This window comes from Motacilla alba, chromosome 7, assembly GCF_015832195.1.
Source record: "Motacilla alba alba isolate MOTALB_02 chromosome 7, Motacilla_alba_V1.0_pri, whole genome shotgun sequence".
Taxonomy (NCBI): Eukaryota; Metazoa; Chordata; class Aves; order Passeriformes; family Motacillidae; genus Motacilla; species Motacilla alba.
In genome coordinates, this window is record NC_052022.1 from 20,749,605 (window position 1) to 20,769,453 (window position 19,849).

General features: G+C 39.2%; 1 protein-coding gene across 8 annotated transcripts in view; it reads left to right on the forward strand.

The window, feature by feature from the left end:
• RAPGEF4 (Rap guanine nucleotide exchange factor 4) overlaps window positions 1-17,760 on the forward strand; it is a 150,886-nt gene extending 133,126 nt beyond the window's left edge. For all 8 annotated transcript variants that reach the window (XM_038142848.1, XM_038142849.1, XM_038142853.1 and 5 more), the window contains 6 exons: window positions 2,845-2,935; window positions 5,179-5,229; window positions 5,859-5,946; window positions 6,281-6,345; window positions 14,894-14,948; window positions 16,488-17,760. In XM_038142848.1, the coding sequence (XP_037998776.1) occupies window positions 2,845-2,935; window positions 5,179-5,229; window positions 5,859-5,946; window positions 6,281-6,345; window positions 14,894-14,948; window positions 16,488-16,615 (478 nt within the window). In that variant the 3' untranslated portion in view covers window positions 16,616-17,760. The remainder of the gene's footprint in view (window positions 1-2,844; window positions 2,936-5,178; window positions 5,230-5,858; window positions 5,947-6,280; window positions 6,346-14,893; window positions 14,949-16,487) is intronic.
• The last annotated feature ends 2,089 nt before the right edge of the window (window positions 17,761-19,849 follow it).

Below are 19,849 nucleotides of genomic sequence, written 5' to 3' on the forward strand. Positions count from 1 at the left end.
ATATGTTATAAGCCCAAGAAGCCTGTGAGAAATTTCTGAAATGTGTGCTTATAGAGAAAATGGCAAGATGAATATGCTTGTGTAAGTACGAAGAGACTTTAACCACATGCATGTTTGTTTTGGAGACCAGAGAGTGTATGTGTGTGTTTGCTATTCATCCTAACAAGAAGGTTTTTCTGGTACAGTCCATTCTGTGAGGCAGAGGGACCTCTGTCTCTGGTGTATTGTGGTGCTTTAGAGGATCCAGTTCTCGACATTTTACATGGAGTTTATGTGCAGTAGAGCGATGGAGCATTGTTTCTAGCGCCTTACAGGGGTCCTTTATCTGAAACTGAGCTATTTATAGTAGTCCCTGTAGAATTTACTGAATATCTGAGGTTGAACATCATGTATCTATATGGATTTTAACTGAGACTTTGTCAAATTGTATTCCTTAACAGGGTATTTGGAAAAACATTTCTTTTTTAATATGAAGATAGATTCAAATTAAATACTGCAGATACAGTTGCAGCTGCCTACATTGTTTGAGCACTAGTGCTGTGTGTTACTAATTATTTTACCCTGCCATAATTTATTCCTAATCCTGTCATGGGCTGTGGACAGATATCTCTTTATGGATTTCCTTGTGCCTAGGGAAGAGGTTATCACTGACAGCCTATGCTATCTGCTTTTCATCTTTATCTCCGCTCAGATCCACTAATGAGGCACTCTCTGACCTGGACTAGTAGATTAAGTTGGTGAAGCTTTAGCATTTCAGTTTATCCATTCTACCCTTGCTCACTGTCGCTAATCTGATGTGGGAGAATTTGTATGAGCAGCTCTGCCAGAAGATCTGAGAGGGCATCAATCTCCCAACAGACAAACCAGCATATGGGAGAGATCATTTATTCACATGCTCAGTGTTCACACGGTGCAGATGCAAGTGAGGCCAAAATCTCAAGGACTCACTCACTCAATACATCTAAATCTGGTAAAATGGAGGTACAAAAAGAAGAGAATGGTGTACATGATGGATGATGGAGAATAGAATGATGTGGCAATTATGAAGTCAGTAGGATGAGATGATTGTACTAATTTTGTCTGAAGCTAAGGATACCTCAGAGGAGCTAAGAGCTTCAATGATGAATTAAAAATATGAGAATCATAGATTGAATCTTGTTAAAGTTTTCTTGGTAAATCACATAATCATAGAATAGTTTGTGTTGGAAAGGACCGTAAAGATCATCGAGTTCCAACCCCCTTGCCATGGGCAGGACCATCTGCCCATCTAGCAACACTAGACCAGGTTGCTTAAAGCCCCATCCAACCTGGTCTTGATACCTTCCAGGAATGGGGCAGGACAACTCTGGGCAGGCTGTTCAGTGTCTCACCACATCAGTGCCCTCCTTTGCACTCACTCCAGCAAATCCACGTCATTCATATGCTGGAGTCCCAGAGCTGGACACAGCTCTGCGGGTAGGGCCTCACAAGAACAGCAGGGGAGAGCCACCTCCCTTGGCCTGCTGGCCACGATGCTTTTGCTGCAGCCCAGGACATGGCTGGCTTTTGAGGCTGCAAGCACATATTATCAACTCATGTAAGATTCTTGTCCACCAGCACCCCCAGGTACTTCTCCCCAGGGCTGCTCTCAATCCATTCTTCACCCAGCCTGTGTTTGTGCTTGGGATTGCCCTGACTTAGGTACAGGACCTTGCACTTGGCCTTGTTGAATTTCATGAGGTTCACACATCCCACCCCTCAAGCCTGTCAAAGTCTGGATGGCATCCCTTCTCTCCACTGCACCACACAGCTTGGTGTCATCAGCAAACCTGCTGAGGGTGCACTCGATGCCACTGTCCATGACACTGACAGAGATGTTAAGCCCCAACAGTCTCAATACCAACCCCTAAGGAAAGCCACTCATGGCTGAAGAAACAGAGACTGAGGTGCTGAAATTGGATGTTGGCACATCAGTTGAGAAAAATAAGAGATTATTTGCAAAAACCCAGTGAGATTCAGTTTTGTGAGGATTTTTTTCTGATAGGCTTTGTTCTATCTCTTCCCTTCCTATTGAGTCAGTGAGCCACTGGTGCAGACCCAGCTGAGCAGTTGTGTTGACTGTGCCCATCAGATTGTATCTACCCCTTTATATGACATGTTGGATCTTCCATAGCACTCAATTACATGTTCCAATTTTTCCTGACTGATAGCAAAATCCTTCTTTGCATTAGAGATGGAGTGTGACCAGGAGCTCCTTTTGCCCAGGGCCTCTTTAATGAAGCTGGTAACAAATGGCTGCTCTTTCTTGAAACATACTAGAAGTCCCAGAATCTATAAGTAATAGAAATCCTGTACTGCAGGACAGGTCACTGTCATAGGGCATGTCCAGACAGCTGGTTGTCTCCCTTTAAAAAGACTCAGTGGCCCTGTAAACTGCAATGAAGATTGCCTAAGGAGAGCTTCAAGCATTCATTAGCCATTCAGGAGCTGTCAGCAAGTTCTGCAGCAAATGAAGTTATAAACAGTTGTTTACACTGTTTCTGGTATCGCTTGGGACTGAATTGAGCCCAGTTTCAGGGCTGTGTTTCTGGTCGGATAATTGGTTTAAAGACTAGAAATCCTTGCAGAAGCTGACACCCAGTGAAGTAGAAGAAGGGAGGTCATTTAGGAGGGAAGGGAAAGAAGCCTCCAGAGTGTGGTGAAGTGCTAACACATTGGTGAAGAGGTGTCTGCAGGCATGCTGGCCAGGACTGCCTAAATTCAGTCACTTCTAAGCTAGATGCCTGGGTTCAGCTCTCTTAAGGTTGTCATAAGTACTGCTCCGACTGATACATACAACTTTAAACCTGGCCCTTTGTGTTTCAGCTGTAAAGAATACAAAAATCTGAATTCCTTTTTCGCTATTATTATGGGACTGAGTAATGTTGCTGTGAGCCGTCTCTCATTAACGTGGGAGGTAAGTCTTTGCTAAAATCCTATTCCAGGAAGCTTGAGGGGGACTTGTGCTTGTAGTTAGCAAAAACGTGAATTGGGCCTTTATTATTGATAAAGCTAGAACTTTATTATTGATAAAGCTAGTCTACTAATTTAGCTCCTGACCATAAGCCTTAGCTAAGGCTGACAGTATTTATTAGTGAGGCAGCGTGGTACACCCATGGACGTGCTGGATACTCTCAGGAGTTAACAAGAGTGACAACAGCGGCTCCTGTTGCTGAGCTAAACTGCCCAACAGGATGAGCAAGCTAGCCAGCTAACCTCTTAGACCAGCCCATCCTCTGAGTGCCTTCACTTTGCTGGTGGTTCAGTGAGATCACTCTACTGATAATTCTCTTTAATTCATCCTCTGTTTATACATATTATTTTCTGATCTCCACAGGGATTCTGTTGCCCTGTTAAAATGTGGGTTTTTCCTAACCAGTTCTGGTTTTCTCTCTGACGTACATTTCCATGCTTAGTGGCAGTTTAGTCTTCATTCTCAGAGCTTCCACCTTTTTCTGTGGCTTTGCTCTTTTGTAAGAGTATATAAAAATGGTGCAGTGTCCAGTACAGTGTAACCACTGAGAACACACTGGTTATCAAAAGCAGTACAGATTTAAATGTGCATTTTATTCATTAGAAATTCAAAATAATTAGCATGACTGAGGTTATTGATGCCACTGAGAACAAAATTCAAACACCTTTAAAAATGTGCTCTTACACAGGAGATCGGACTAACATGTCTGAGAGTACACCAGTCCCATTTTTCAAAAGTATGTGTATCATATAAAATCAGTGCTACAAACAAAGATTTTCAGTTTCTCAAAATAATGACCCTTTATTTGTGGCTACTGAGAGGAGCTGGGAGAGCTGACCCAGTACAGGACTAGAGAAGAAGGAATTGAATGTATATACTACATACAGCAATCTGAAATTGGCACCAGGTCTGATCTGGTAGGAGGGTACAGATCATTTGTACATGTGGAGGATTAAATTGAGATCATGGAAATGTTATCACACTCTGGTTCTGTAGAGCAGGGGGTTTAACAAGAGAATTTCTGCAATTTGATTTTTAGCCAGATATATACAGAAAATACTTAAAGACAAACATACAAAGACCTGATTTTTTCTATATTATCATGCATTTACATTACTTGCATGCAGAAATTAGATATTTGCAGGTGCAAATGTCCAATTATACCACTTACTTCACAAATACCTAATCTGCATGCATATGCAAACTAGGCACACAGTTGTTGACACACATCATTAAAAATTAGGCCCTTGCTGTGGCACAGTGTAAATAGCTTGCTAGGGTACGCACTTCAAATGTAGAAAGTATTGCAAAAAATAATTTCTGCACTATAAAGTCTCTATTAATTTTTAATGTTATCCACTGCTAACAGTAGTCTGAAAAATTCAGCAAATACAGAGAAATTTCTTACTAAAAATAACTGACTTGTTCTGATGGTACATAAAAAATTACAGTGATCTCTGAAACCAATTTATAACATATCTTATAGTCTTTAAAGTTATTTAATCTGTGTAACATACTATGCATGAGGGGGAAAGAAGGTATTTAGTAAAGCCCATCTCATCTCAATCATTGCATGATCAACTGACCATTATTTATTTGTGTAGGTATTGTGGACTGAAAAAATATTCATTAATTTGTATCCCAGAAAGTGATGGAGGACCTTTGCTGCTGAGCATGTCAAGAATTTTACTAATAAATGCATCAGCATGAGCAAAAAAAACCTCCTGGAAATGCCCAGGCCTGAATATGAATGTTTGCAAGGGCAGTTCATCGTAGGTATGAATAATTAAACTGATCAGCCCCTACACAAGCTGGGTGTAGATTGTACTTTCAGATAGGCTATAATCAGGGATGTCCTGAAAGCATCCACATGAATTTCCACTTAGATTCTGAATTCAGTGATTGCTATGTGAGCCAAACAAAAATCTGAATCTAAACATCCCAAAGGACTAAATTCAAGTCAGGGTTTAAATCAGGATCCAGGTTTCATGGCTGGTCCCGTCTCTATTTTTAATCTGGTTGCTAGGAAACATGCTGTATTTTAGATTAGCACATTGTTAGAAATATCTGGCAAAAAAAGAGCACTTTCCTGACTTAGGGCGTTGTAGAAGGAACTAGCATTTACAGTAAAATTGCCGCACTGATCGGATTTAATTAAGGTTTGCTATTTTTGTTTTTATTAACAGAAACTCCCAAGCAAGTTCAAGAAGATCTATGCAGAGTTTGAAAGCTTAATGGTGAATAGCAATAGATCCTTATTCTATGCACAATCTGAGATAATTCAGTTTCTGATTTGAATTCCTTGATTCAGAACATTTTATATGTCCTTGTTTGACTTTAAGAAGTTTATGATCCCATTTTAGAGCTGCTAAAACAAGTATGTATGACTAATAAATTATACTCTTAGGAACCTACTCTGAGAGAACTTATGTACCACTCAAAGTTAATCTGGGAACTCAGAAAAGCTTTATCACTTGTTTTCCAATAGTACATATGGGAAATTCTATTTTTCAACCTGGATTTTTCCAGGCAATACATTTCACTGCTACAACATATGCAAAACTGGATCTGCAGCTGTAAGGAGGGAGGAAAAAATATGTGGTTTCTTTTATGAAGGATGTTTTTGTAATCATATCTAACCTAGCTATTTGGCATGAAAAAATGTTTGTGTTTAGCAGTTGCATTCTCATTGTGTAACCAGTTGGGGAAAATGATAAAAGGTGTCTGAATTTGCAGATGCACTTTTAAAGTCACAAGAAAAAAGAATGTTTTTAATAAATGCCATGACATCTAAATTAATGCATATAGTGTCTTGATACATATAATAATACCTATTAGTAATTATTTGATTTCTCTTTTTTGTAAGGATCCATCAAGAAACCATAGGGCCTACAGACTAACTGTAGCTAAATTGGACCCTCCAATAATTCCTTTCATGCCACTGCTTATAAAAGGTAAGCTTGGATGTTACCAGAATTATTAACTTGAAAGCTATTTGTCAAATATCTGAAGGATAAGAGTAGCAGCAAGAAAAAGCAAAAATCAATCTCAGTGTGAGGTATGATCTTCTTCCATTATGAAAAGCACAATACAAAGACAAGACAAACTGCTTTTGTACATATGAATATCATACCTCAGTTTTATTAGTCTTAGAAATGCTGCAAATTAAAACCTAAATTTTTTACTTTACAGCTGCTACAATTTTTGTAAGGGTAGATAAAACATTCTGCTATTTTGTACGGCCATGATTCAGAAATGGGCTTTTATGTGTTTTTTATTTCCATACAGACATGACGTTTACTCATGAGGGAAACAAGACATTTACTGACAATCTAGTCAACTTCGAAAAAATGGTATGTATGACATATTTGAAAGGAAACTTAAAAATACCTCCCTATTCACCTCTTCAAGAGTGAACTTCTCATCAGTGACTTTCAGGCCTAGAGAGAATGAAGGCAGGACCAAGACCTGGCAAAAAAATAGTCTGCATTGTACACAGAGCCTGGGGCCTCTGGTTTTCTGGAAGATCTCACAGACGTGGAGAATAAACTGCCCACTGAGCCATGCACAGCCAAAATGTTTCCTAGGAGAGGGAGCATCAGGGTCAGGAAGAAGAGCTGTTAGAGAGACTTTTTAACAGTTTGGGACCAACCTGTGATTTTAACTGCTGTTCCTTCAAACAGGCCTGGACTGCCTCAGGCTGGGATAGTTCTGCATTGCTCCTTGGAGAATGAGAAAAGCAATGAAAAGAACTTGCACAACATATATTTCTTCTTTCCCTTCACAAATGAGAAGAGGTGTCTGTGGCTAGATTGCCTTCCTACTGAAAAGGAGAATCAATGATAAGAGGTTAGAGTATGCTCAACTTTGATAAAAGTCCTGCACCTAGGCTGTTATAATTTCAAACACCATTGTCAGAAACTGCAGGCAGGCAACTTTCCATCACAGGAGTCTCAACTGAAACTTGAGTTTCTCAGCAGTGAGAAGACATTTTCTTGGTTGCTGAGGTCATGTTCCTCATTAGTGTGGTTAATGACACCTGTATCTGAGAACTTGCATTAGCCAAAGCCAGTTATGGCATCTGCATAGGAAAACCAAACCTGACTTGTTGATCTGGCAGTCAGTAGTAGAATCACAGAATCACTGAGGTTAGAAAAGATCTCCAAGATCCCTGAATCCAACTCCTAGCCCAGCACCACTGGGTTCCCCAGTAAACTTTGTCCCTGAGTACCACATCCGTGTGCTCTGTGAACACTTCCAGGCATAGTGATTCCACCACTTTCCTGGGCAGCCTATTCCAATGCCTGACCACCCTTAAAGTGAAGAAATTTTTTCTCACATCCAATCTAAACCTCCCCTGGCACAACTTGAGGCCGTTTCCTCTCAGCCATTCAGCAGCCATGCTAGAGCATATTTCCTCTGGCACCTACATGTGCTTGTTCTTAGTAGTACAGTAATCAGAACCACTCCATTCCACTGGAGTTACATAACTCCAGTTATTTCCACTGCAATGTGGAGGCGTTTGTCTGACCCTCTGAGCACTGATAACTGCAGAGAGGAAAAAAGGAGTGCTTTAAGCTCTTTAAAAAACTTCTCAGAAAAGTGATCATCACTCTGAGTAAATTCTCTTAGATTTTAATCTGTAGCTGCAGGACAGCCTCTGTCCTTGGTTGAAAATACCCCTTTGCTAAGATGAGACATTTTGTAAGTAAATGGCAGTGCTAATGCCTGAGTAAGGGCCTGACCTCACTTTGCAGTAATGGCATTCTGTAATTGCATATGCAGACTGTGTTGCCATCTCCTTCCAAAGGCCTTGAGCCTTCTACCTGCAGAAAAGGACTTTTTTTTTTCTGCACTGCCTGTTGTAATTAGGTATAGATATTACAATATGGATAGTAAATACTTCGGGGAACACAAAAGGGATCTCAGACTTGGTTGGGATCTCACCTCCAAACCAGAATGGATGGCAGCTGCATTGCTATAGCCATGGTTCTGTGGCTGGCTCCAACATCTCCACCTCACTTGGCCTGCTTACACCTCCTGAGCCAGAAGAGCCAGTACATCCACTGGCCTCAGAGCTCTGTGCTTCAAACTCTTTATGCCTCATTTTGTGTGAAAGCCATTACAAGAGGGAGGAGCTCTCCTGTAAGCACTTCAACACAGGCTTGTCATTTAAGAATAGTTCTGCACCACTCTGTACCACATTTTGGCACTCCCAAGGCCAAGAGTGAATTTTATAGCAGCTTAAACTGATCTAAGTTGCTGCAGGTCTGCCCTCTTTACCTTAGTCTGCTTATTGTCTTATCCTCAAAAGAATGTTACCCTCAGAAAAAGAGTTTACTAGTAGCGCCCAAAAGTTTTAAATAATATTTTACACTGCAAGAGTGCAGTACCAGTAATCTGACTGTTGATCATTTTCTTTAGGAGAGGAATGTGAAGATCAGTTAGTGCATTTTTGATGCTGCATATTTTTAATGGAATCAGTATTATGTCTCATGTTCCTCAACTCACCAGAAAGGGAAACATTCTCCTTTTTTAGTATTCTAAGCCTTTCTTCGGTTGGTATTCTACCTAAAAGCTCACTCTCCTTTTTCTCCAGGCCTTACTGCAAATATATCTTTCATATCTGTATTGTTCTTCACTAGCTCTTTGCATGCTTCTATGGTGCTTTTACTGCCTTTCTCAACCCGTAGCTGTTCAGAGCAACCTGTATTCAAATTCCACCCACATAATTCGTTCAAATCTTACTGTGGACCTGGCAGTTTTTAGCTTTTTGCATGTGTCATCAGGTCAAGCAAAGAAGAAAAGCCTACTGTTAAACCTCAGTCGCTGCCGCCTACTTGTGTTAAGCTTAAAACTGTCATATCCACACATAATTGCCAGATATTAAACTGTGAAGACAAGACCACTCAGCCAGATAACTCTCAGGTAAATTCTCCTCTCTTTTAAATAAGTATAAGCCCAAGGTGTTTTTGTGATGTTACTCTGCCATTTTCAGGAGAAAAGTAGGAACCAGATTTTTTCACAGGAATGATGTCCTGCCATTTGTTGTATCTGTCTGTTTGTTCTGCTGCACGATGTTCTGTCATAAGCAGATGGAGATTCCTTAGAGTATTGCTGGGAGCCACTCTTACTGATGTTTCTGAAACATCTTGGTTCTTTGGAAGATTGTTTCCTTTTATGTTTGCTGAAGTTTATGAATAAAAATATCTGGGTAGTTGCCACTGGTGGTGCCACTTGCCACTGGAGGAGGTGGGTCCCTCCGACTCCCATGTAAGCACAGTGATGAAACTGAGAACAGCCTCTGGCATCGCGTCTGCATTCTCACCACAGAGCCCTGATCCCGACAGCTGATGTGCTGCTGACAACTTTATTCCTGTAACTGGCAGCCAAAAGTAGAAGTTTGATCTAGTGGCATCTCTTCAGCTGAAACAGCTTCCTTTAAATCTTTCCTGTTTTGCAATGTTTCTGTTATTATTTATATTTAATGATGCATCTTAAAACATGCAGAAGCTGTCAGGCAGGGTCTGAGCCAGGAGCTCCCTGAGTGCCAGAAACAGCAAGGCCTGGTTTCCTAAACATTTGTGTTTCATGGCTGCTTGAGCTCTGCTCAGATCTCTCCTCGTGGCTGGGGCATGTGTTGTTTCTTCATGGCTGGGGAATTCTGTGTGAATAGGCTTTTGTCATAACATAGGAACTTGCACTACAGCCTTTTTCCTGAAGGAGACAGGAGGGCACTTACACAATCTTTCTCTTGTCCACAGCCATCTGTTTTCACAGAAAATTGGTAGGAGCTTTCTTGTGTTTGAAAACTGTGGGTTCTTTTTTCAAATTGAACAAAATTATCTAGAGAAGAAGGGAAAAACAGACAGATGGTGTTGAGCCACATTAGCCTAGTCTTTTTTAGCAACTCAAGCTAACAAAGAAAAAGACGGAGTCAATGTTTTCCTGCTATGCTTTCCTATATATTGATCTTTTCAGTGGTGGAGTGACAGAACTGTGATATTGGCAGTAGTAAGGTAGTAAGGGGACATCACTCTGCAGAGCATTGCTGAGCTTTACCTGCTGCTGCCTTTGTGACTGGCTGCTCTTTCTTCCCCTTCCCCATCTCCTGATCCCCACAGATGCCTTATCTGGAGGAGGCTGTGAGGAGTGGAAGGACAGGGACACCTAGCCAGGGAAGAGAGTAACCACAAGTGGCAAAGCCACAGCTATGAGTAAAGAGGGATGTTTGTAAACAGACCCATTTGTTTTGTACAAGATGTGGGTAAACAGTACTGAACATGTCAGAAATAGGTATGCTCTTAGTCTTTGTATTTGCACTGTGTTTGTGCTCTTTACGCATGCCATTGCATGAAGCCTTAATATCCAGACTGGAAAATGTTATTTATGCATTTGTCAATAAGTAGGCAAAATTACTAAATTACTGATCTTTGTAGTGTAAGTCTTTAGTAAAAAGCTTTGTCTTCAATAGCAACCAAGACATGGTTTAAGGGAAGTATTGAATGTCTTTAACTTATCTCACTGCAAGAAGCTGATGGGGAGAGGTTGCAAGCTGTTTCCACCATGGTGTTGCTCAGATGTACATTCTAGTTTGGCATATATGACATGATACCAAACCACCTACATCTCTTCTCCCCTAGTGACTTGACAGTACATGTTAGTTGTAAATGTGCCTTCAGAAGACTCATCTATGTAATAACTGAAGACATATTTATTACAGAGGAGCAAAACTTCTAAAGCTTTTCAAATACTGTAGTTTTAGTTTGGACGGTGGGGAAGATGTTGAGAGCTGCAAGTATGTGAAAGATACAAAGATGGCAGAAGGCAGCAAACACAATTAGTTTGTGATCTAGAATGACTCTCTGCTCAGGTGAAGGCAAGCACCCAAATAGCACCAGTAGTAATAGCTCCTGTATATGATTTAGCAGGTACAGGATAACCTACAACCTGCAGCACATGGCAATATACACCATTTAAGTGACACTGTTTTTATAGCTAAATAGTTTGAAAAAATTTACAAGCACTTTCCTAGAATTAGGTCTTGGCAGGGAAAGAAGAGAGAGGAAAGTGAGGAAGGTACTGAGCATGACTCTCCTTAGGGACAGGCAGTATTTCATACTCTTGACCACTTACTGATTCTTCTTTTATTCAAACCTCAGCTGCCTAATTTCACTCTGACTGCCATTACAGAATTTTGTATTCATAGACAAAGGGAAGATGCAATTAATTGGGAACTTTATCAGCACCATTTCTCAAACCATCAGAGAGCCTGAACAAAGATTACTTTCTTTGGCACCTTCTCCATATGACATTACCCAGCATTATTTCAGGAATAACACCTGTAGAGGGAGCAGAAGTCAGGAAAAAGCTCTGAAAGTGCTGACCTGCCATGGCAGCACAAGACAGTGCCATGGTGCTGACCACTGATGCTTCTGTTTGTCAAGCCTCTTCACCCTTCAGGTGCGAAAAGAGGATTAGAGAATTTGTGCATATTTGTTTTCAGGTTTTGTGGAGATGAACAAAAGGGAATTCACACTCTTATCCATATGCAGAAAAAAGGGGCAAACATGCTTTAATTTTTGGAACATAAAGATTATGCAAAAAGTGTGTGACTAAAGCCCTTAGTAGTTTTCAATAGCATATATGAATATTTATAACATTTAGCAACCTGGCTTTGGAATGGATTAGAAGATAATGTGCTGGCCTGCTGCCACAATTCCAGACTGTAAAACTTGAAAGGGTATTGTTGTGTATACACAGCACGCTGGTAGTAGCCATTATTTGTTACATTATGCAGTTGGTTCTATTTCAGAAAGAACCAAATTTAGGTTTGCATGGCTTTTTGATAGTGGTCTTGCTTAGCACTGCGAGTAAACAGAGGTTAATCTTTGCAGGCATTGACTAGAGGTAATCCTCTATTTGAAGAAAAACTGTAAGGAGCAGGCAATTAAACTTCCATCTGAACATTTTTTCTGTCTATGCTTCTAGTTTTCTTGCATCAAAAGAAGACAATCTAACTTATCTACGATATTCAAGAAGGGAAATTTCACTTTGTTTCATAACCTATTTTTCACTTTGTACCCTACAAAGAGGAACTGTTAGGAGCTTAGACATTATGAGACAGTAGAACAGCACTTGGAAAAAAAGTAGTGTGAAAAGAGCTCTTCAAAGATACATCATGCTTCAGAATCTCCCCATTGGCTTGTGATGCTGTCTTTGGGCCACATTTATTCAGCATTAACACTCACTTCCTCATAGGTTTCCTCACTGGTTTCATCATTGCCAGGATAATTCTGAATGCACAGATAGAATCACATCATCCTCAGGAAAAGGCAAAGGAACCCTTTAAAATGAAGGGTTCATTATTTTCAACTGAAGGAAGCCAGGCAGTTCAGCCTTTAACCAGAAGTCGGACAAGTCTGTTGCCACTTCCATTTTTCCTTGCCTAGAAGAGCCCACATAATGGCAAATTTGATAGTAGCAAAAACTTTTTAAAAAACCTTCACTACATACCCTTAATTTTTCTTTCAGTATAGTACTGCATTACAGTATTTATTCTGGATGTTCTGCTTTTTATGAGAGCAAACTCCCCACAAGAGAAAAAAGAGTAAAATTATTCCAAAGAACACTTTTTTTTTGATAAATCTCAGTTTTCACATATGAAGCTAAATAATAATAGCTGCAAAGATTATTATGAGATGAGGCTTCAAAACTTAAATACTTAAAGGTAGAAAAATTAGGGTGTGTATTAACAATCCATCTAGAAAGCACATCAAGCAAAACTAGCTATCTTCCTAAAAATGAAGTGTTCTTAGCAAAGCTTCCTTTGAAGCTAGACAGTCTTGAAACTTCATTGTGTTGGTTGGTGCAGTTCAACTTTATGATCCCTCCTTGAAACAGTTATTGTAGATGAGTATTTTTTGAACTAGTATAAATCAAAATAGCAGCATCACATAACAGAGCCAAATATGAAGCCATAGAAGTGTGAAACAGTCATATTTATATGCCTGTGTTGTTTTCACTTACATTTGATTGGGCTAGACTGAAAAACCGACACTGTTCCATCTAGTGTGTTCTGTCTCAGCACAGTTACCTTGAGTATTTAAGAGGTTCCACTGAAGTCAGTGGAGTTTATTCGCATGCTTAATGCTAAGCACCTGTGAGAGTGTTTGCAAGGTAAGTGCCTTAGAGAATCTGCATAGTAATAGTGGCTTGAAGAGGTATGAAAATTACATTGGGATAAAATTTACACGTACTTGAATTATACATGTAGATACATATAACTTTAGGAACAACATAAGCAGATCCATATCTGGATTCTCTAGATCTTTTGGGAAAGTGTGTTTTAGAAATAACATTTTAGATCAGTTTCATTTGATAATACAAGGTGTAATCCACAAACATTTAGGATGTCACTTCAGTAGTGTAAGAAACACATCAGTAGCATTTCTTACACCAACCAACCCGCTCATTTTTGTATGCTTGATAGTACATTAAACTGTCTGAGATTATCCATTGTGTGTGTAAGGAACGTCTTACATTGTTGCTTCCCATTCTGAAATGAGAGATTTCACAAGCTTAATTTATTTGTAACATTTTCGTTTAAGATTATAATTGTGATTTCGCTTAAGATTATAATTAATTTAGAGGAGCATATGCCCCAGGCTTTCTTGTTCACTAGTAAGAGATGTATAATCCCATTTTGTGAGAATTTATGACTAACTTGCTTGTTAATCTCACACAAAATTTCCATAATGTATCAAGCAGCCTGGGGAGAGTGCACTGTGTTAGATGATGTTGCTGTGTTGGAACGCAGACATTAGAGTCTGATAGGGGACAGCATTTCCTTCCTCTGCTTTTTCTTAACCTAAGCAAAAGAAACTGAAACAAATGTTGTCCTTATAACAGGGATCGAATCAAACTATCTAGCTAACTGCTGAAATTTCAGATTATTTGACATTATGTAGAACAAGTAATTCTGCCCCATACTGGTAGGTATACTATTTCTGTGGTGCTAATCACAGAAACCAGTTAAAATTCTACAGTCCAGAACTAATGTTTTGCTGTATGACTAACCTTAATTTATTTTCTTAAAATCTATTGTAAAATAACATCTGATTTGTCACAGCAAGTGTATTGATTGAAACTGCATTGAATGAAATGATGGGTTTTTTTGCTGAAGAGGAAGCAGAGCCAAGAAGGACTGAAGTGACTTCTGCTTTTTTTTTTTTTGGTGAACTGTCAGTAGAAGGCTCCACCAAAAGTGAATCCACTTTTCAGGTTGAGTTAGATACATTTGTGCAAAGTAACACTGTGTAACAGGTCTGTTTATGAAACTTGGCTGCAGGCCACAGTACTGACAGTGGCCTTCTCATCTGTGAACTGAGCATTCTGCCAGTGGAATCACCCTCATATGCTTATTTACACTGTCAGCTTCCAGGAGAACTGCATTTTAAACTCAAGTTTGTATAAAAGGTGAAAGCTCTTTAATTGCTGAATATATTCTAGAAATGGCCTCGCTGTTAGGAGCTGATAGTCTTTAAATTAATGTGCATATACTCCATGGTATTCCTTTTACTTTTTAATATGGTAAGATGTTATCAAAGAAACGCACATTGAAGGGGCTGATTTTCATTCTTACTTAGGGCCTTTTACAGCATTCAAGCAAGGGAAAGAGTTCTCTGAGCGCATGTAAATTATACTCATGCTTATTTAAAGCCTGTGTAAATGCAAATCACACCCTATACATTAAAGTAGCAGCATTAAAATTATATTTTCTTTCATATGACTGCTTTTATTGGCATGTGTCTTCACACTCCGGCACAGTTAGGTGCTTCGTTTGAATGCTGATGAAATACAGTGCTTGTTCTCTGATTGCATCCCATCTTTTCCTTCCAGCGCATGATTGCCAACACTGTCAGGACAGTGAAATTCTGCCGAAGCCAATCTTTCAGTAAGTGTATTCCAACATCTGTACTGTCGGCATTATCATCAGTAGCTACAGTAATTACAACTAATTCTGTGTGTACCAGAACTGAAGAGCCTGCTTTCCAGTGATTCTTCCATGTTTGGATCCTGTGATGTTTCACAGGGCAAAATATCCCTCAGGAAGCTCTAATAAACCCCTTCTCCTCCATCTCTTTTCCATGCATGTGAAAGAGCTAAGTATCTGTGAGGTCTCTACCCATCTGTCAGATTAGAGCCAGTTGAAATTAGACACTGGATTCAGAAGTGGTTGAAATAAGTCTAGCAGGCAGCAGCACACAAATACTTGCTTGGATAAATGCTGTTTTAATATGAAACCAGTCTGGAGACATGACCTTTATAAATGACGTAACTGCATAAGGTGGTGAATTTAAAACCTGTTTGTCAGTGTAATTACCAGAACTTCCTTGAGGCCATGTAAGATGACAGAGCTGTATGGCCAAACAGGCTTCTCTGTGGGTCACATCCCATCGAGCTGAACTGTCAGTCTCAGTCACATGGGCATTTCCTCAGCACTTCATCCATTTTGATGCGCAGCACGCTTCCCCTTTCTCAAACAACAGAATAAATAATATAAAACTATATTTTTATAAAAATAGTTTCTTTCCATATGAGTCAAAGCTTAAATGTAGAAGATCTGTAGAAATTACTGTAGAACTGTAGAAATTAAGAAAGATTTTTTTCATCCACAATCCAGGTTTTTCTGGCTTTGTGTCTTTAATTTTCATGTATTAAGCATGAATGAGACCTCCACATACTTAGAAATTGAAGCAGATTTTCATTATACATAATATAACAAAATGTCAGTGCATAGATCTACTGGATCTAAATTCCATGGGTTTTGTGTGTCTGTCTGTATAACGTAATGTAGATGCCTCAGTATAATTTTTTAGTTGAATTTAAGTTACCTAACACATATTACATTACACTGTAAGCTGTTCCCTGTGGGGCTAAAGATACTTAGAATTTAACTCAGTAGTATTCCATAACTGCTGCTGGAGTAGGTATAATGTGGTTAAGTAATGTAAACTGGTAGTAAATTCTGAGACTTGAATGGGGCAGCCACCAAGTACTACATTGTTACAAACATTTAATACTGAGCTAGAAATGAAAATATTGTGTGAAAAGAGGCTTAAATCAATTACATAATTTTGAATCTGTGAAAGTTGCTGGTTCAAAAGCAAATAAGCAGCTTTAAATTGTACTTGTTAGCTGTATAAAATATAGCTAATGACTGATAAGGTGATGTGTAAAACTGTAACCAAGGGCCATCAATTTTAGTAAATGTAGTCAAGGATGTCCAAAAGAAAAGTTAATTTGTGGGAGTAGTAACCAGAAAGACCATCAAATACAGAGAAAAGGTTTCAAAGAGAGCAATTGCTAAATATTTCCTTTTTAACTCACCAGGATCTAGTCTTTCCTGTGACAGCTTGTAAGGAGTTGTGCATTTTGTTCAGGCATTTGTCCATTTATGTGTATCAATCCTACATCATTTCTTTTTCACCAGATCCTGATGCAGCCCTAACTAATAAAAACCATCAGGATGTTCGGAGCTACGTGCGGCAATTAAATGTGATTGACAACCAGAGAACTTTATCACAGATGTCTCACCGACTGGAACCGCGCCGAGCATAAACATTTCAAGCAATGATGAGAAACGATCTTTTATCCTCTCAAGGTCACTTGTTAAGAACTTCACTTTCTCTGCTACTGCACTGCCACTACAAAAATAAGCAAAAACATACCATAAGGTCTTAGGCAACGCACAATGTACCAGCCTGCCGGAGAACTTTGGCTGAGGAAGAATTTATGCACTGTAGGCCTGTGGGTGGCCATGTTGTGAACTGTTAATTCATCCTAAAGTGTAGTATGTGATATCTCATACAGATTTAAAAAAAGGCAAAAGATAGAATAGTTAGTGGGAAATGCACAAAAACTTATAACAGTTCTAAGGTAGATAGTGGGTTTTTCTCCCTAATTAAGAATCTGTATTTTATGATTTGTGCTTCAGGTCAGGACCAAAACTGATCGTCAGTTTAGCTTGCTCAGCTACTCTTGACCTCAGTAGAAGATGGACGTGAGGATCTGATGAAATAATGTAGGTTCAAGAGCGGTCCAAGGTATAGCTCCATTCAGAGAAGACTTACAAATATTTCCATTTTAAATACAACAAATACTAAGAAAAAATCCTAGTCTTAATCATACTGTCTACTACTACAAGCAGTGTGGCCATTTCAGAAAATTGATAGGACTGAAAATATTTTGAATGATAAACAGATTAATCAGTGTTTACATTTTACTTCCTTCTCTTTAAATTACCAATCAGGTTTTTACAAAATTCAGTTAAAAAGTAAGGTCATCAAAATTAATAGCATTAAAGGTAGCAAAGGACTGGTTCAAAAAGAGCACAATATGCACAAATGGATTTCAAGATAATATTTTCCTGGACATTAAAACCTTAAAGTTCAGCTAGAATTAATCGTGGCTGGTTAACACATTTTCTGGTCTTACACATTTACAAATATCTTAATTTTCAGCCAATTGTTTGCACTTTCAATAGACTGTAAATAAATGTCAATTCATTATGTTCTACAATATTTATTTATGTTATAGTTATTGTGCCAAAATAATTCTGGTTTATTTATTTTGTTAAGCATGTTATGAGAGTACAGCTTTTGTCTTCGCACTCCGTGCACTCCGTGCATTTACATGTAGAAGTTGTGTGATCTATCTTTTCTGTAAATAACATGCAGTACCTTATTAAATGTAATTGCTGGAAAGGTTTAGTCACTGGCCTTATTTGCACTTTCAGCTTCATTCCTGCATAAATACCAATGCTACTAATTGGCTGATATATCAAACTTGGCTTGTCATTTGCTGGGCCTCAAACCCACAGTTGGCCTTCATGCACTGAGAGATGGACGATGAGATTAAAGCCAGCCAGGCAGTGACGCAACACCACGGTCTCATTAGCTCATTTGTTTCTCAGGAGAAAACATTTAAATTGGAAGGGTTTAAATAAAGAAGGGATATATTCTTAATTTTCGCTACCTGACTAATATGTCCTGCTCAGTCACTAATGTGAGCACTACAAGTTATCTTATCTTGGGCAGGATTTTACCTCAGGTTGGCAAACTCAAGACCTTGGCTAATACAGCACTTGAGAGACCTCTGGGTTCAATGACCATGGGTTAGGTCACTCAGGGCCTGCAGCTGTGAGGGGAGAGGTGGTCTGGCATGTGCCCTTTCCCCTCCTGAATGCTCCTGGGGATGGCTGTGCTACTGCTTGGCAAGCCCAGATGGCAGCCAAGTGCATGCCAAGGGAATGACGATGTTCAAATGGCAAAAGTCTTTCCTATTGCATTCACACTGGTTCTGTGCTGTGAAGCTGGATGTCATAAAAATTATTAAGCCTGAAATTAGAAGTTGCAACTATTATCTCATAATTAAGCTTCAGAGATGATCTCATTGATATAGTCTACATTTTGCTTTGGACGCAGAGCATATTATTTTTGGCATTAAGCAGGACTGTGTGGAACCAGTATACACATACGGATTTTTTTATTTATAAAAATAATTACATTCTTTTAGTCAAAACATATATTCTGCAAAAGTTGAGAGTCACCAGGGAAATGCTGACACAGAACCACAATCTGCTTGGTACCTGCATTCTGCAGAGGAAAGAATTACACAGTTAAGAAATATTCTGCAGCATGATGAAATAATTTATTTTAACTTCACTGTCTGACTAGAAGTTCAAGATGATTCAGAGGAAAACCAGCTAATAATATAGAGACAAATTTGTGTCCTATCATTTCAAGTGAGAAATATTTATTTCCATTTGTGCTGTTTGATGAATATACTTCATATGGCTTTTTCAGATACAGAATCTTCCCAGAAGCAAAGTATGCAGTAGAATAAACTACAGGGACACAATTAATTCAACAGGCATTTTTATCTTTGCAATCAATTGGTAACATTGCTGAGTTCATGATTTTATTTGTTCCAGGTTTGTTCCTATTGTTTGGACTTTCATTTATTTCTGTGTTAGCTGGTTTATAAAGCTGCCAAGTTTTGGCTTGGCTCTGAGTATAGACTAATTCTTCATCCATTTAGTATGTTTTTATCCCTTTGGTTTATTCTTTTTTTCTTTAGAACTTCTAAATGTTTTACTTACTTGTTACCAACAGTCTGTATCATGTAGTTGTATCCCAGTGATACAAGGAGAGGTTTCATGGCACCTCCATGTCAACAAATGAATGCAGTTTACCTACTCAATGAAACAGGTATCTGACATTTTAAAATTTTCCAATAAAGGGTGCTGTATAAATAACAAGTGTTGCTATCTCTTTATCTAGCTAATTCAAGTGGCTCAGATAGTTGCTATGGTTCTAATCACTGTCTAAATACTTAGAGATTAGATGAATAAAACTACCTTCTGGCTCTGGGATCTGTCCTGGCCTTCCCTTGCTCCCTGTATTGACTTTACAACAGGAAGGCAGCTGTCAATATATTGCTCTAGCTGTAGGAAGTCTAAGTGACTGTTGCACTAGAGTGGAGAATGAATAGGAACTCAAGAAACACTGAAATGTCAAAACATCCATCCTGACTTCACCCTATGCTCGCAGCTGCGAGTCACAACTTGTTCCTGCTTCACTGAGGGCCCCGCCTTGCTGCTGCCTCTCAGATGGGTCTGCAGGCCTGGCTGCAGGGAGTTGGGCCATCCCCAGTAGCGCTCTGCTCATGCTCCATCCTGTTTTAGGTGCAGCACTTGGTCTGGTTTTGGCCCATGCCAGCTACCTCTGCAGGAGAGTGTCCAGCCATCACTTATGGGGGATCATGCAGCAAGGCCATTTCCAGGGGAAACTA